Consider the following 14357-nt stretch of genomic DNA (forward strand, 5'->3'; position numbering starts at 1 on the left):
AGAAAGAAAGAAAGAAAGAAAGAAAGAAAGAAAGAAAGAAAGAAAGAAAGAAAGAAAGAAAGAAAGAAAGAAAGAAAGAAAGAAAGAAAGAAAGAAAGGGCAAAAGCAGTCCCGGCTCTCAAGGAGCAAACAGCTTAATGGATAAATGCAAGTGACTACATACAAACAAGACATACACGAGATCACCTGGATATCATCTCAGAGAAAAGGTATTAATATTAACTAAGGGGATTGAGAGATACTTCTTGCAGAAGTGAGACTTTAACTGAAGCATGAAAGAAGCAAAGAGGTGCAAGTGAGGAAAGAGGGAATTCCAGTCTGGGGGACAGGCAGTGCAAATAGAGATTGGGGGGATGGAATGTGTGAGAGGCAGTAAGCAGACCAGAGTCACTGGACCCACTGGATCCTAGGGTGTGTGAATGGGAATTAGGTATAAGAAGACTGGTAAGGCAGAAGGGGGCAGAGCCAAAATGGCAGAGTACTGGGACCCAGGTGAACTCTTCCAACATTCCCATCCAAACAACTTTAAAATACACCCCAAATCAAATTTTGGAGTGGCAGAGTCAACAAAAGGTGACAGTGAGATGTTTTTTCCAACTTAGGAGGTCAGCAGTAAAGGTTTGTGATATGGTAGCGGGGGCCAGTGGGCATTAGAGCCAGCTGTTACAGCAGCAGCAGTAGCAGCTTTTGGAGCTCTCAGTCCAGAGATGGTAAGGGGGTTTGGATAACCGTTCAGAAAGAGAATACAGGCTGGAACTGGGACTTTGGTGGTGCTAATTGGCAACTCCCTTGTCCAATAGGCAGTTCTGGGTTGCAGTTCCAAGATGGAGACAAACATTTGTGATCAGTCACAAGGGAGCAGGAGATAAAGTCAAGAAATAGACTGGAATAATGGGCAAACAACAAAAAAAGAACTTGACCATTAAAAGTTAGTCCAGTGGCAGGGAAGACCAAGACATAAACTCAGAAGAATGCAATAATGTGAAAAAGCTGCAAGCAAAGTCTCAAAGAAAAATGCTAATTGGATGCAAGCACAACAAGAATTTCTGGAAGAGTTTAAAGAAAAGAAGAGTGGTAGAGTTAAAATTGGGAAAAGAAATGAGAGTGATATAAGAAAATTATGAAAAGAGAATAAACAGCTTGGTCAAAGAGACACAAAATACTGAAGAAAATAACACCTTAAAAAAAAGAAGAAACTGAAAAACTGATTAAATAACTCCTTAAAAAGCAGAATTAGCCAAATTAAAAAAGAGGTAATTAAAAATTAGAATTGGGCTAGTGGAAGCTAACAATTCCATGAGACATCAAGAAACAATGAAACAAAATCAAACAATGGGAAAAATAGAAGAAAATGTGAAGTATCTCATTGGAAAAACAGCTGACCTGGAAAATAGATTGAGGAGAGATAATTTAATAATTATTAAACTCCCTGAAAACCATGATCAAAAAAGCACCCAGACATCAAGAAATTGTCAAGAAAAAACTGATGCAAAGTGAAGAGAGAAGAACCAGAACATCATTGTGCATAGTAACAGAAATGTTGTAATGATGATCAACTGTGAAAGACTTGGCTTCTCTGATCAATACAGTGATTCAAGATAATTTCAAAGGACTCATGATAAAGAAAATGTTATCCACTACCAGAGAGAGAACTGATCAAATCTGAGTGCCCTTTGAAGTATAATTTTCTTACTCTTTTTTTTCCAATATGGCTATTATGGAAATATGTTTTGCATGATTTCGCATGTATATTGTTATTTTGCTTGCCTTCTCAGTAGGTGTGGGAAGGTGTGGGAGAGAAGGAGAGAATTTGGAACTCAAATTAAAGAGAAAAGAATGTCACAAATAATTTTTTAAAAAGAAAATAAAATTTAATTAAAAAAGAAGACTGGCAAGATAGGAAGGGACTAGATCATAAAAGGCTTTGGATATCAAACAAAAGATTTTATATTTGATGCTGGAAGGAAAGGAAAGAAAAAAGAGCCTCTGGAATTGTTGAATTAGGGGAGGGAGACATGATCAGAGTTACATTTCAGGAAGACTACTGTGCCAAGTTGTCTCAAACATGCAGTTGTGATTAGAGTGGCTACTTTTAGCCTGGTTGTTTGATGTATGATGAAGGTGCTGTGACCATGTAACTATATTCAAACAGTCTGACTGGATTTAGAAAATAGGAATAACAGTCCTCCATATGAAAATAGTCAATGTATTTTCCCATGGTGTTTGTTTTACTTAGAATCCTAAAATTGACAGTTTTTCTGAGGCTGGCCATAAACCGGACCACATCAAGGGGAATCTGGAGTTCAGAAACGTTCACTTCTCTTATCCTTCCCGAGCTGATGTCAAGGTACTGTAAGTCAAATGAAGAGGCATTTCTGTCTGAGAACTGATTGCTTAATTGTGTGAATATAATTACGTTTAATATTTTTATTTGAAGTTTTTTTAACTCATTGAACATTTTTTTAACACATTCACTTAACGTTTTAAGAAATTCAAGTCTGCTGGGCTGTCTATTGGAGTGATATAATGGATGTTTCTTTTTCCTGTGTAGATTTTAAAGGGCCTCAACCTCAAGGTTAACAGTGGACAAACAGTAGCCTTGGTTGGTAACAGTGGCTGTGGGAAAAGTACAACTGTTCAGTTGATACAGAGACTGTATGACCCTCTGGAAGGCACGGTAAGACCCCTGAATGAGGTTTCCTTTTGCAAAAAGCTTTGTATGAAGCACTTTTTTCTATAGTGACAGAGAGCACCAAGTATACTTATCTTGTTTGGGAAAGGTGTCATGATAGTACAATCAGTAGAGTTATTTCATTTTCATAGTTTGTGGTGGCTAAGTGGTTTCATGGATAGAATGCTGGATTTAGAGTCAGGAAGACCCCAGTTCAAATCCTGTCTTGGACACTTAGTAACTATATGACCATAGGCAACTTACTTAACCTCTCTGTGCTTCAGTTTCCTCATCTGTAAAATGGGGATACTGATAGCACTACCTCTCAGGGTTGCTGTGAGGATCACATGAGAATGTTTGCAAAAACACTTTTCAAATGTTAACTGCTATATGCATTAGGCACCTGGGTGGCACAGTGGATAGAGCACCAGGCCTGGAGTCAGGAAGTCCTGAGTTCAAATCCAGCCTCAGACGCTTGCTAGCTGTGTGACCCTAGACAAGTCATTTAACCCTGTTTACCTCAGTTTCCTCATCTGTAAAATGAGCTGGAGAAGGAAGCGGCAAACCACTCCAGTATCTTTGTCAAGAAAACTCCAAATGGGGTCATGAAGAGTTGGACCCAACTGAAAATGCCTGGACAACAAGATGCTACATAAATTATTTACCCAGGACATTCAGGAGCCATAGAATCTTGTTTCAGTCCCTTTTCCATACCAGTCCAGCTCTATATCTCACCACCCCTGCCATTCACACTGCCTGGGATGATCTGCTTCGTCCGGCCAATGGGTATCTGGACAAAATTTGCAGGCAGTTTGTTGATCGGTGATAATGCTATTAGAGCTACAGCTAGGGCAGCTAGGTTGATAGAAGTCTCAGCTGTCTTTAATACTGGGGATGTTTATAGGGACAATAAAGATGGACTCCTACGGAACAGATCATGGAACTCAATTTAACAATCCAGGCACAGCCTGGTTTTTTGTTGTTGCTGTTCATTCCCTAACCGAGAAAACAAAAACCAAAAACCAAAAACCAACAGAATTTTCTCTCTGACTAACAAAGACCCTTTCTTGCTTGAAAACATTGCTCCTGTGCATGTTGAGATGTCCCGGACTGACTGAGGGTGGTGTGATGGGCCTCTGTCAGAGCTGGCATTTCTCAGTTGTCAATTTCAGGTTTTAGGACACTGACATTTTGGTTTCTTTCAGATCAGCATTGATGGGCAAGATATTCGAACTCTAAATGTGAGGTATCTGAGGGAAATAATCGGAGTCGTGAGTCAGGAACCGGTGCTGTTTGCCACCACAATTGCTGAAAACATTCGCTATGGCAGGGAAGACGCCACGATGGATGAGGTCAAGAAAGCCGTCAAAGATGCCAATGCCTATGAGTTCATCATGAAACTACCAGAGGTAAAGGGATGGATGGTGGAATCATTTTTTAAATGTATTTATTCATTTAGGACCAGATAATTGGCACAATAGGTAGAGTGCTGGCCCTAGAGTCAAGAAAACCTGAGTTCCAATCCAACCTCAGATACTTACTAGCTGCGTGACCCTAGGCAAGGCACTTAACTTTTGTCTGCCTTAGTTTCCTCATCTGTAAAATGGGGATAATCATAGCACCTACTTTGCAGCATTATTGGAAAGATCTAATGAAATAATATCTGAAATGTGCTTAGCACAATGCCTGGCACATAGTAAATGCTATATAAATGTTAGTTATCATCATTATCATTATCATCATCATTATTATTGTTGTTGTTGTTATTGTTATTGTTATTGTTATTACCTCCCAGAGTGGTTGTGAGGATTAAATGAGATATTTGTAAAGTGCATTGCAAACCTAAAGCTAAACATTAATGAGTGGACAAGATCCATTTTGTTTTAACCAACCAGAACCTTCCCAACCAACTCCCAGACCAAAAAATGAAACGAAACAAAACCAAAAAAACCCCTATAGTTACTAAAAACAGTTAAAGAAGACCTTGAGCAGTGATTTTTAAAAATCTGCATTTAACATAAGGCAGCTTAGTATTCTCTTTAGAGGTTAGAGATGTCTTGCTAAATAAATCAATAAAATTAATCTAGCCAAAGTCCCCAGACTTTGCATGGTACAAAATGATAGATTGGATCATGTTCTATTACTCTTTTACACGTGACAGGAATAGGACCTGGGCCTGTGATTTTACTGATATAGGGATTTCCTAGGTGAGGAAACTTCACCCACCAATGTGTGTTAGCACCTCCCCTATAACCTACAATGTTGGAGACTTGGAGGATCATAGTATAAATCAGAGGCAGGCCTTGAGCCCAGTTCTCCCACCTCCTGGCCTAATGCTGTTTCTATCACACTGCAATAAAGATAACTTCTCCTTTGAAAATTCATAATAGCTAGCATTTATAGCAAACCTCTTTACATATGGGATCTCCCCAAACCTTGTAAGTTTTGCTTATATTTGCTCTTCAAAACAACCCTGGGAGGTAGGGGTTATTATGATACCTATTTTCCAGATGAGGAAACTGAGGCTGAGAGAAGTGACTCGCTCAAGGTTACAGATATTAAGTGTCTGAGGTAGGATTTGAACTCAGGACTTCCTGATTCCAAGTCTGAACTCTCTCCCCTGTACCACCTTGCTGCTCCTTCAGCTGCTCTCTGTGTTAACAGAAATTTGACACTCTGGTTGGAGAAAGAGGGGCCCAGCTGAGTGGCGGTCAGAAGCAGAGGATAGCAATTGCTCGAGCTCTCATTCGGAATCCTAAGATCCTTCTGCTTGATGAGGCCACCTCAGCCTTGGATACCGAGAGTGAATTTGAGGTACAAGCAGCTCTGGATAAGGTCAGTACATCCCAAAGAACCCAAAATAAGCAGCATAAACTACCATGTAGGGAAAAAAAATAGCCTTGCTTTCTAAATCTGGATTGATAAACCAGTAAATGAGTGAAAAATGGGCTCCTCTTCTGATCCTCCATTTATCCCCCCATTCTGTCTCTGTACGCTCTTGCTGTTTTGAAAATTGAAGGTGCATGGGATGTGGGACTCGTTATTTCAGCAGTGAGGTCAATGTTGCAGATAGTGGGTTCGGTCCACTTTCAGCATTCCCCTAGGCTATTTATTTATGGGACTTCGGGGTCTACGTCCTAAGGTAACTGTTAAAATTAAAATGGAAAAGGGGGATGTCATAAGACATGCAGCGCCAATCTGCTTCAAAAAGGGCTGTACCTTTAAAAAGACCTGGGTGAAATGGATCACAGTCCGGGGTGGGGAACCTGTGGCCTTGGGGTCACATATGGTCCTCTAGGTTCTCAAGTTAGGTCCTTTGACTGAAGTTTGGATTCAGTCAAAGGGCCACACTTGAGGACTTAGAGGGCCGCATGTGGCCTCGAGGTCGCAAGTTCCCCACTCCTGGATTAAACAATCCTACGAGGAGGGCTAGCAGGAATCCTGAGAGCCACCCATTCATTTTGCACTTGAAGATGCTAAAATCAGGTGACTTGCCAGGGATCACATAGCTGGTAAGTTGTAGAGCTAGGAGTGAATACCAGGTCACCATGACAGCATATTGCATGATCTCCTCCTTCTGCCACTGTGGCGAGGAAAAGTGTCCGCCTCACTGGTCACGTGATTCCTTTGGTTTGGCCAAAGAAATGTTCATAGAAAGCACCTAAGCCTGGGGGTTTGCTGGGTCAGCTGGAACCAGCTAGGGAGAACCAATTATTAAATTTGCAGTATAAGCATTTATACCTCATCATCAAATGCCACAAATCAGGGCCTGATTGTCTAGACTTAAGAAAGTAATGGAGAAAATGTAATAATGCAAATTAAATTTTAAAGTGTGTCATGCTTACATCCCCTCCTCCATCCTGAGAGCTGGTTATTAAACATTTACCAGCATACCCCTGCCTAAACAGAAGGAAAGGATCGCTATTGATTGTATAAAAACACAAAATAGCAACCTTTGGTAGGTATGCTACAGCATTACAATGTCAGTCAACACTCATCCGTTAATTGTTTTGTTTGTTTGTTTTTGCTTTTGGGTGAGGCAATTGGGATTAAGTGATTTGTCTAGGGTCACACAGCTAGTAAGTGTCAAGTATCTGAGCCTGGATTTGAGCTCAGGTCTTCCTGACTCCAAGGCTAGAGCTCTATCCACTGCGCCACCTAGCTGCCCCAACACTCATCCATTAAGCACTTACTATGTGCCAAACCCTGTGCTAACATCTGGAGATCCAGATAAAGAAAAAAATGGTTCCTTATTTTCAAGGTGTTGTATTAGATAAAACACTGGAACTAGAGTTGGGAAGACCTGAGTTCAAGTCCAGCCTTAGATACTTAATAGCTGTGTGACCCTGAGCAAGTCACTTAATGGCTGCCTACCTCAGTTTCCTTATCTGTGACCATAGAGGAGAAAGCTCCAGCAGTTGGGGTGACTAGGAAAGGGATCCTGCAGAAAGTTAAGATTTGAAGGAGAGAAGCCAGGAGGAAGAGATGGGGGTGAGGCCAGCCTGGGTAAAGACACAGAGATAAGAAATGGAGGATGGTATGTAAGCACAGCAAGAAAGCCAGGACAGCTGGCTCATAGAGTACATGGAAGGGTGTGAAGTGCAAGAAGACTGAAGATCTTGAAATGACAAAGGGAGTCCTTTACATCTGATCCTGGGGGTAATAAGGAGGAGCCACTCGAGGTCTTGTAGGGAGGCGGCAGGGGGCAGACCTGGCGATACTTTAATGACATTGCATTGGAAGCTAAGTTGAGGATGGATTGTGCATTGGAGAGGGGAGAGACTTGAGGTGAGGCGACTGATTAGAAGTCTATTCCAACAGTCCAGGTGAGAGGTAGTGAAGGTTTGTGGTAGGATGGTGTCTGTGTTAGAAGAGAGAAAAGGGCATATATAAGAGATGTGAAGGTGGAAACAAAAGATTTGATATAGGGGGTGAAAGAAAGTCAGGGTCAATTAGCCTGGGTGACTGGAAGAAGGTGGAGCTCTTAACAGAAATGGGGAGGTTCAAAAGAGGGGAGAATTTTTGGGGAAAGATAATGAGTTCTGTTTGAGATGGGTTGTTTGAGATGCCTGACTGACATTTAGTTCAAGATATCTGTAAGGCGGTTGGTGTTGTGGTTTGGGAGCTCAGTAGGGTTGTATACATAGATTTCAGAATCGTCTGCATAAAGATCATTGAATCAATAGAGCTGGTGGGATCACCACACAACATAGTAGAGAGATCAGAGAGAAAAGGGCTCAGGACAGAGCTGTGGGAGATATCCTCGGTTAATGGATTTGATGTGGATTTGTGTCCAGCAAAGAAGACTGACCTGACAACAGATATGCACCAGTGTCTCAAACACAGAGAGGAGTCTCCAGAAGGTGAAGATGAGAAATGCCTTAGATAACCTCCTCTGCTAAGTCAGTTCTCTTGGCTATGTGGAAGTATTTTTTGCAGCAATTATATTGTCCTGTTAGAATGCAGTTCTTAAAAATAAAATGTTCTATAAAGCCTTAACTAAGATTTTGTATAGATGGGGTGATTAATTGAGAACATTGTGTGGCCCTTGGTACAGAATTCTGGGGCTTCATCAAGTAGTCAAGTCAATACTTGAGAAACTTACTTTTTGAGGAGATGATTAGCTCTATCTGCATGCGCCACTGATGCCTATCTGTGTCCTTGCTGTAGAATAAGAGATTACATTTCTATAGTGTTTTAAAGTTCACAAATCATTTTCCTCACAATAACCTTGTGAAGTGGTCAGTGTCAGACTTCTTATTTTTATTTTGCAGATGAGGGAGCCATGGTACAGGTAGATCAAATGATTTGTTCTTGGTCACAAAGCTACAAAAATTTCAGAGCTGGCCTCAGAATCCTTATTTCTAGATTCCAAACCCAGTTCTACTGCCACTGTTTGGAAAAGACTGCAGAGTAGGCTGTAATCCCGTCGTCCTGGGAGCTTATCTAGAGCCACTTTGAGCCAACATGCCAAGTGGGTAATCTTCAGCATGTATTTAGCCCCTCTAAGCCTCAGTTTCCTTGGCTGTAAAATGAGGAGATTGGACCAGATTGGAGGATCACAGAACTAGGCTTGAGACCATGTAATATGACCCCCTCATTTTATAGATGAGGAAACTGTTAAATCACTAACCTAGGATCACAGAGGAAATAATCATCAGAATTTGAACCCAGATTCTCTGACATCAGAAATGGTGCTCTGCCCACTAGGAGGTCTTATCCAATTATGAATTCTATGATTTTATGAATAGGTGTAATATAAGCATTTGCTATATCAATTAATAAGGAGCTAATGGTAACAAGTAGAATCAGAGAACTTCAAGTTTCTATCCATTATGATAAGGTGTAAATAATATTTTTTTGTAGTTCCTGTTAATGATAACTCTGGTACAAAGTGAACCTTTCATTCTTATAATTTCCTCTGTACCCCCCTCTTCCTTTTTCTCTTTCTCCCTCTCTCCTTTTTCCAGGCAAGAGAAGGTCGAACTACCATTGTGATAGCTCATCGTCTGTCTACAATCCGAAACGCAGATGTCATAGCCGGTTTTGAGGATGGGGTCATTACAGAACAAGGAAGCCACAGTGAGCTGATGAAAAGGGAAGGGGTTTACTTCAAACTTGTTAACATGCAGGTATTTCTTTTCTAGTAACTCCCTGCTTGATTTCTCTAAAGCATTCTGTAATTGATTCTATAAACCAGGAGCCGCATGCCGGTAGGTATATTCCAAATGGAATGCAGCAGATATGCCTTACTGGGAAATGATACCTAGTTAAAAGAAAAGAAGGATGGAGAAACTTAAAATATTGTACACCGTGATTAAAGTGGCTACTGACATACCTAAGATGATTAACAACAACAATAATAATATCTAGCATTTACATAATACTTTAACATATACAAATACTTTATAAATATCTTATTTGATCCTCACAAGAACCCTGGGAAGTAAAAGCTATTATTATCCCCATTTTTCAGATGAGGAACTGAGGCAGTTAGAGGTGAAGTGACCTGCCCAGGATCATACAGTTAATAAATGTCTGAGGCCAGATTTGAACTCAGATCTTCTAGACTCCAGGTACCTCACTCTACCCACTCTGATAACTAAGTGTCCCTAAAGATAACGATTTTACTGAAGACGGTGAATAAAGGAGAGTTGAAGGAAAACCAAGTTTTCTCCAAAAGTAAAAAAAAAAAATTATATACTTGTGTGTACATATGAGTGAGGTAGTGTGGCCTAGGAGACCAGTCTCAGAACCAGGAAGACATGGACTTTACTGGGGCTTCTGGCAAATAAAGCATGAAAAAGGCACAACCTCTCAGTGCCGAAGGGAAGTCTCAAAGACTCTTAACTTTCAGTACAAGTACTCTTTCTGCATTGGTAGAGAGGGCTTTCTCACACTGATGAAATCACAGTTCTAGGAAGAAAACATACACATACATACCCGCCCACCACATACATGTGTATAAAAGTATGGTGGCCTTCGGCTAAGCCTAAAATAGAGTGGGATCACTGTGCACCACAGTCAACCAAAACAACAAATATTTACTGCATGCCTACTACTGACAGTTAGAATAGCATTATGTAGTGTTTTGATGCTTATAAAAGCTTTACAAATGTTACCTCATTTGATCTGCTGTTTTTAAAACTCCATGCTAGGTGAGGAGGGAGACAGGAAGTTTAGGTAAGACAAAGTCCTCCGTGCCTAGATGAGATAGAGTTCTGTTCATAGAATGTACAGTCTTTATGGAGGGATGAGATACCAACACAGAAAGCTATAATACAGGGTATGTTAGGGGCTGGACCCGGTATGTCAAGGGTAGAGAGTAAGTCACTAAATCTTTCTTAACTTCAGGTTCCTTACCTTTAAATGAGTTAACAATAGTACCTACCTCACAGGATTGTTATAGGGATGAAATACAATAATATTTCAATACTTTGTAAATCTTAAAGTGCTACCTTAATGGTATTATTATTAGTAGTAGTAGTAGTAGTAGTAGTAGTAATATGTTGTCTTAAGATTCTGAGAGAGATCGTGTATTTATAGGGAAATCACTGAAAGTCCATGAAAAGTTAAAAAGACTCACTCAGTTCAGAGCTCCTTTAGTCTCTATCCTCATCCAGGTGTGCAAAGCAGTACCCATTACACCCCCTGGATGGTGACCATGCCTTATGGTTCAGTTTTCCCCAGCTGTAAAAGAGCTGAGAGAAAGAATATTTTTGTGAAAATATTCCCAAGCTATGTCTAACTTTTAGATTTCATGACGGCTGTGGGATATGTTTTGGAACCTGTAAATTGAAGGGCTTCCTAAAAACATGTGGCATTTTGAAAAATGACTCATCAAGACTTCCAGTGCACCAAAGGCATTTTTACCTTTCTGCACTTACATTAGTTGTTGTCTTTTGTTACTTTCTGAAGTTAAATTGGGAATCAGCCACTACATGTTGAGTAAATGTCAGTTCCTTTATCCATTTTATCTTCATTTTTAATGCCCAGTTTAAAATAAACATCTTATTGGAATTGAGTGGTTCTCAGTGGATTTATTTTAGTCTCTAAATCAGTAACTTCCTACGTGCCAGGCATTGTTCTAAGTTCTGAGGACACCAAGAAAGGCAGAAACCCAATCCATGCATTCTAGGACCTCACGTTCTAATGGAGAATACAATATGCAAATAACTAGGAACATACATGACACATACATATGTACATATATGGACATGTTGCAGGATAATCTCAGAGGGAACAGATGTTGGCAGGGCTAGGGTGTGCAGGAAAGGCCTCTTGTAGAAGGCAGGCTTTGAGCTGAGTTCTGAAGGAAGCCAGGAAAGCCAAGGGGCTGAAGGAAGGAGGGAGGGCATTCCAGGCACCAAGGACAGCCAGTGGAGAAATGCACCTTTGGGAGCTACAAGGAGGCTGGCATCACCAGTCTAGTGTTTGAAGATTACAAAGTGCATCCACATATATTAATTCCCTCCTTTGCTCCATATAGCAACATTTTAAGACTTGCAAATCTCATATGACACTTTGTAATCCTTACAGACCTAGAATGCTGGACTTGTAGCCAATAAGAACCCACCTCAGAAACTTACTGTATGGCCCTGGGCAAATCATTTAACATCTCTCAGATTCAGTTTCACCATCTGTAAATTGGGGATAATTATAGGTTGTCATGTGGATCAAATTAGATTACTATATATAAAAACTTTCAGCAAATCTTAAAGTGTGAGCCATTATTATTATTATATAAATTACTTATATTTTTGTTGTAAACATCTTTAGGATAGGGACTGTCTCACCTTTGTATTTATATTAGTACAGCGCTCATCACAAAGTAAGTATTTAATAAATGCTATTTCATTTATTCATCCATTTATTTATTATTAAGCTGACATTTGTAGAGTATTTTAAGGTTTACAACGCATTTTACCTACATTCTTTCATCCGATTCTTATAACGTCCCTGTTGAGATAGAGATTACAGATCTTATTAGCTTCTTTTTACAGATGAGGAAAGTATTAAAAGATTTATTTGCATGTGGTTTGCATGTGGGTCATGAGGTCAGATCTGAACCTAGGATTCTTCCCTGCCATGTTGCATGTATTTTTATCCCCATTTTATTTAAGGAGTAACTAAAGCTTGGACAAGGTAAGCAACTTCCCCAAGTGATGGAGGCAGAGCCCATATTAGAATTCAAATCAAGATTACACAACCAAAACCCTTTCATAGCTTTACTTTGTTTTTCTTTCAGACATCAGGATATCAGATTCAGTCAGAAGAATTTGAAGTTGAATTAAAAGATGAGAACATATCTGGGATGGCACCAAATGGCCTGAAATCACGACTTTTTAGGAATTCCACACACAAAAGTTTTAGAAATTCACGAAAGCATCAGAATAGCTTTGATGTGGCTCCAGAAGAGCTTGTAAGTTCATTACCTCCAGTTAAAAGTATAATGACAGCACTATTTGTAGAGTCTTTGGCCTCAGTAACTGTTAACCTAAGGGGTCTTAAACTTTTTTGTGTCATGGATACTTTGGACACTAGTGAAGCCTGTGGACCTACTCAGAAGAATGGCTTTATGTGCCTAAAATATAATATGTGGGATAAAAATGTAAACCAATTATACGGGGTGTCCCAAAAGTCTTAGCAAATTTTAAGATTTAATTTTTACTAAAATCAACTAAAATTTGATTTTTAAACAAGTTCATGGGCTCCTAACTCTGTGGCCTAGAGCTATCTTAAATTTTTTTATAAATTTTCAGAACGTTCAGACACAGAAGTTGAAAAACAAGCCTAGCATTTATGTTTGTGTTTTGGACAACAGATCTTTCCAATTCACTTTGTGCCTTGAGAATAAAATCAACATTGAATTGTTATAATTAATAATAATACTGATAGCAATATATTCATTTATATTGGATTGTAGACAGGTGTCATAGGGATTACTTTAGAAGAGACTTTATTCAGAGAACTTATTAATCACATTAAAAAACCTTAGACATAGCAAAAGTGTGTATTCTTGGAAATTCTCCATGGAGATTTGGGTTGTGTTATTAAAACAAAGTAAAGGCCTAGCCAGCTGTGACTCTGGGGATCATTAGTGAGTAGCACCCCAGGTAGGTGGGGCAAGCAGGAAAAGCAACTGCTTTGAGAGGTTGAACAAACAAATGGTCCCTATGGTCCAAAAAAACCATGGAGACCATAATCCAACCCACATGGACAGCCAGTGTTTTTCTGGACCCCAGCTTGACAGAATGCTACATGAACCTGTTGTTCTTCTCAGCCATATCCTGGGACTGGTTTCTTCCCTTCCCCCCAGCCTTTCATGACCTTTCCCTCCCCAAAATCCTTCAGATGGCTTGGCCATTAATTTTAACAGTCCTATGTTGTAAAGAAGTCATTCAGTAAGGAAGGTACATTTGTAATTTTCTTGGAGAAAACAGCCTCAAATACGTTCAAAATTCTGGTTTGGTTATCATTAGATAAAGATTGAGATGGTTTTCATCCTTATTTAGGCCAGAAAAACTCTCCCTACTAGAAATTTTTCAGCTCCATTGTTTTCTGTGGTATTTGTTGGGCCCCAAGTAGATGCCAAAATAATCATATCTGTTAAGCGTCCTCCCCCCTACTTAGGAGTTCTTGATCTTGGTCTCAAATTAGTGTATTTGTTTGGGAAGGAAATGAATTGCAATGATGGTCCAGCATCATCATTAAAAAGAAGAGAACTAATTCCACTTTTTTCTTGTCTTTGGTGGATTTTTTAGTCTTCACATTCAAAAAAATTCAGCAAGCATTTGTTAACTGTATCAATTAACTAGAATTTTTTTTTAGTACCTACTATGTGCCAAGCATTGTATTAGGTGTTAGACATAAAAAAAGGAAAACATTTGTCTTCAAAGAGCTTATATTTTAAAGAGGGAGATATGTGTGCATGCATATGTACATCTATATTAATATTATATACTTATATTGATATGTTTACAGTTATGTGCAAAAAGCGTGGAAGGCAGAAGCAAAGTAACCTTGCGAGAAAACACATTAGTATCTGGGGCTGGGGGGGGAGGCGTTGGGGAAGGTGGCATGGGAAACCAGGAAACCTCATGTAGAGCTGACTCTTGAAGGGAGCAAAGAATTCCAAAAGGTAGAAGTGGGGTGGCCAGTGCAAAGACATGGAAATAGGAGATGT

At 39.7% G+C, this 14357-nt stretch overlaps 1 protein-coding gene across 5 annotated transcripts in view; it reads left to right on the forward strand.

Moving 5' to 3' along the window:
• LOC114032564 (phosphatidylcholine translocator ABCB4) overlaps positions 1-14357 on the forward strand; it is a 106903-nt gene that overhangs the window by 49706 nt on the left and 42840 nt on the right. For all 5 annotated transcript variants that reach the window (XM_027847894.1, XM_027847895.1, XM_027847897.1 and 2 more), the window contains exons 11-16: positions 2237-2347; positions 2552-2677; positions 3877-4080; positions 5336-5506; positions 9142-9303; positions 12420-12593. In XM_027847894.1, coding sequence (XP_027703695.1) covers positions 2237-2347; positions 2552-2677; positions 3877-4080; positions 5336-5506; positions 9142-9303; positions 12420-12593 — 948 coding nt within the window. The remainder of the gene's footprint in view (positions 1-2236; positions 2348-2551; positions 2678-3876; positions 4081-5335; positions 5507-9141; positions 9304-12419; positions 12594-14357) is intronic.

Source organism: Vombatus ursinus, unplaced genomic scaffold (genome assembly GCF_900497805.2).
Source record: "Vombatus ursinus unplaced genomic scaffold, bare-nosed wombat genome assembly UNPS02005459.1, whole genome shotgun sequence".
Classification (NCBI taxonomy): domain Eukaryota; kingdom Metazoa; phylum Chordata; class Mammalia; order Diprotodontia; family Vombatidae; genus Vombatus; species Vombatus ursinus.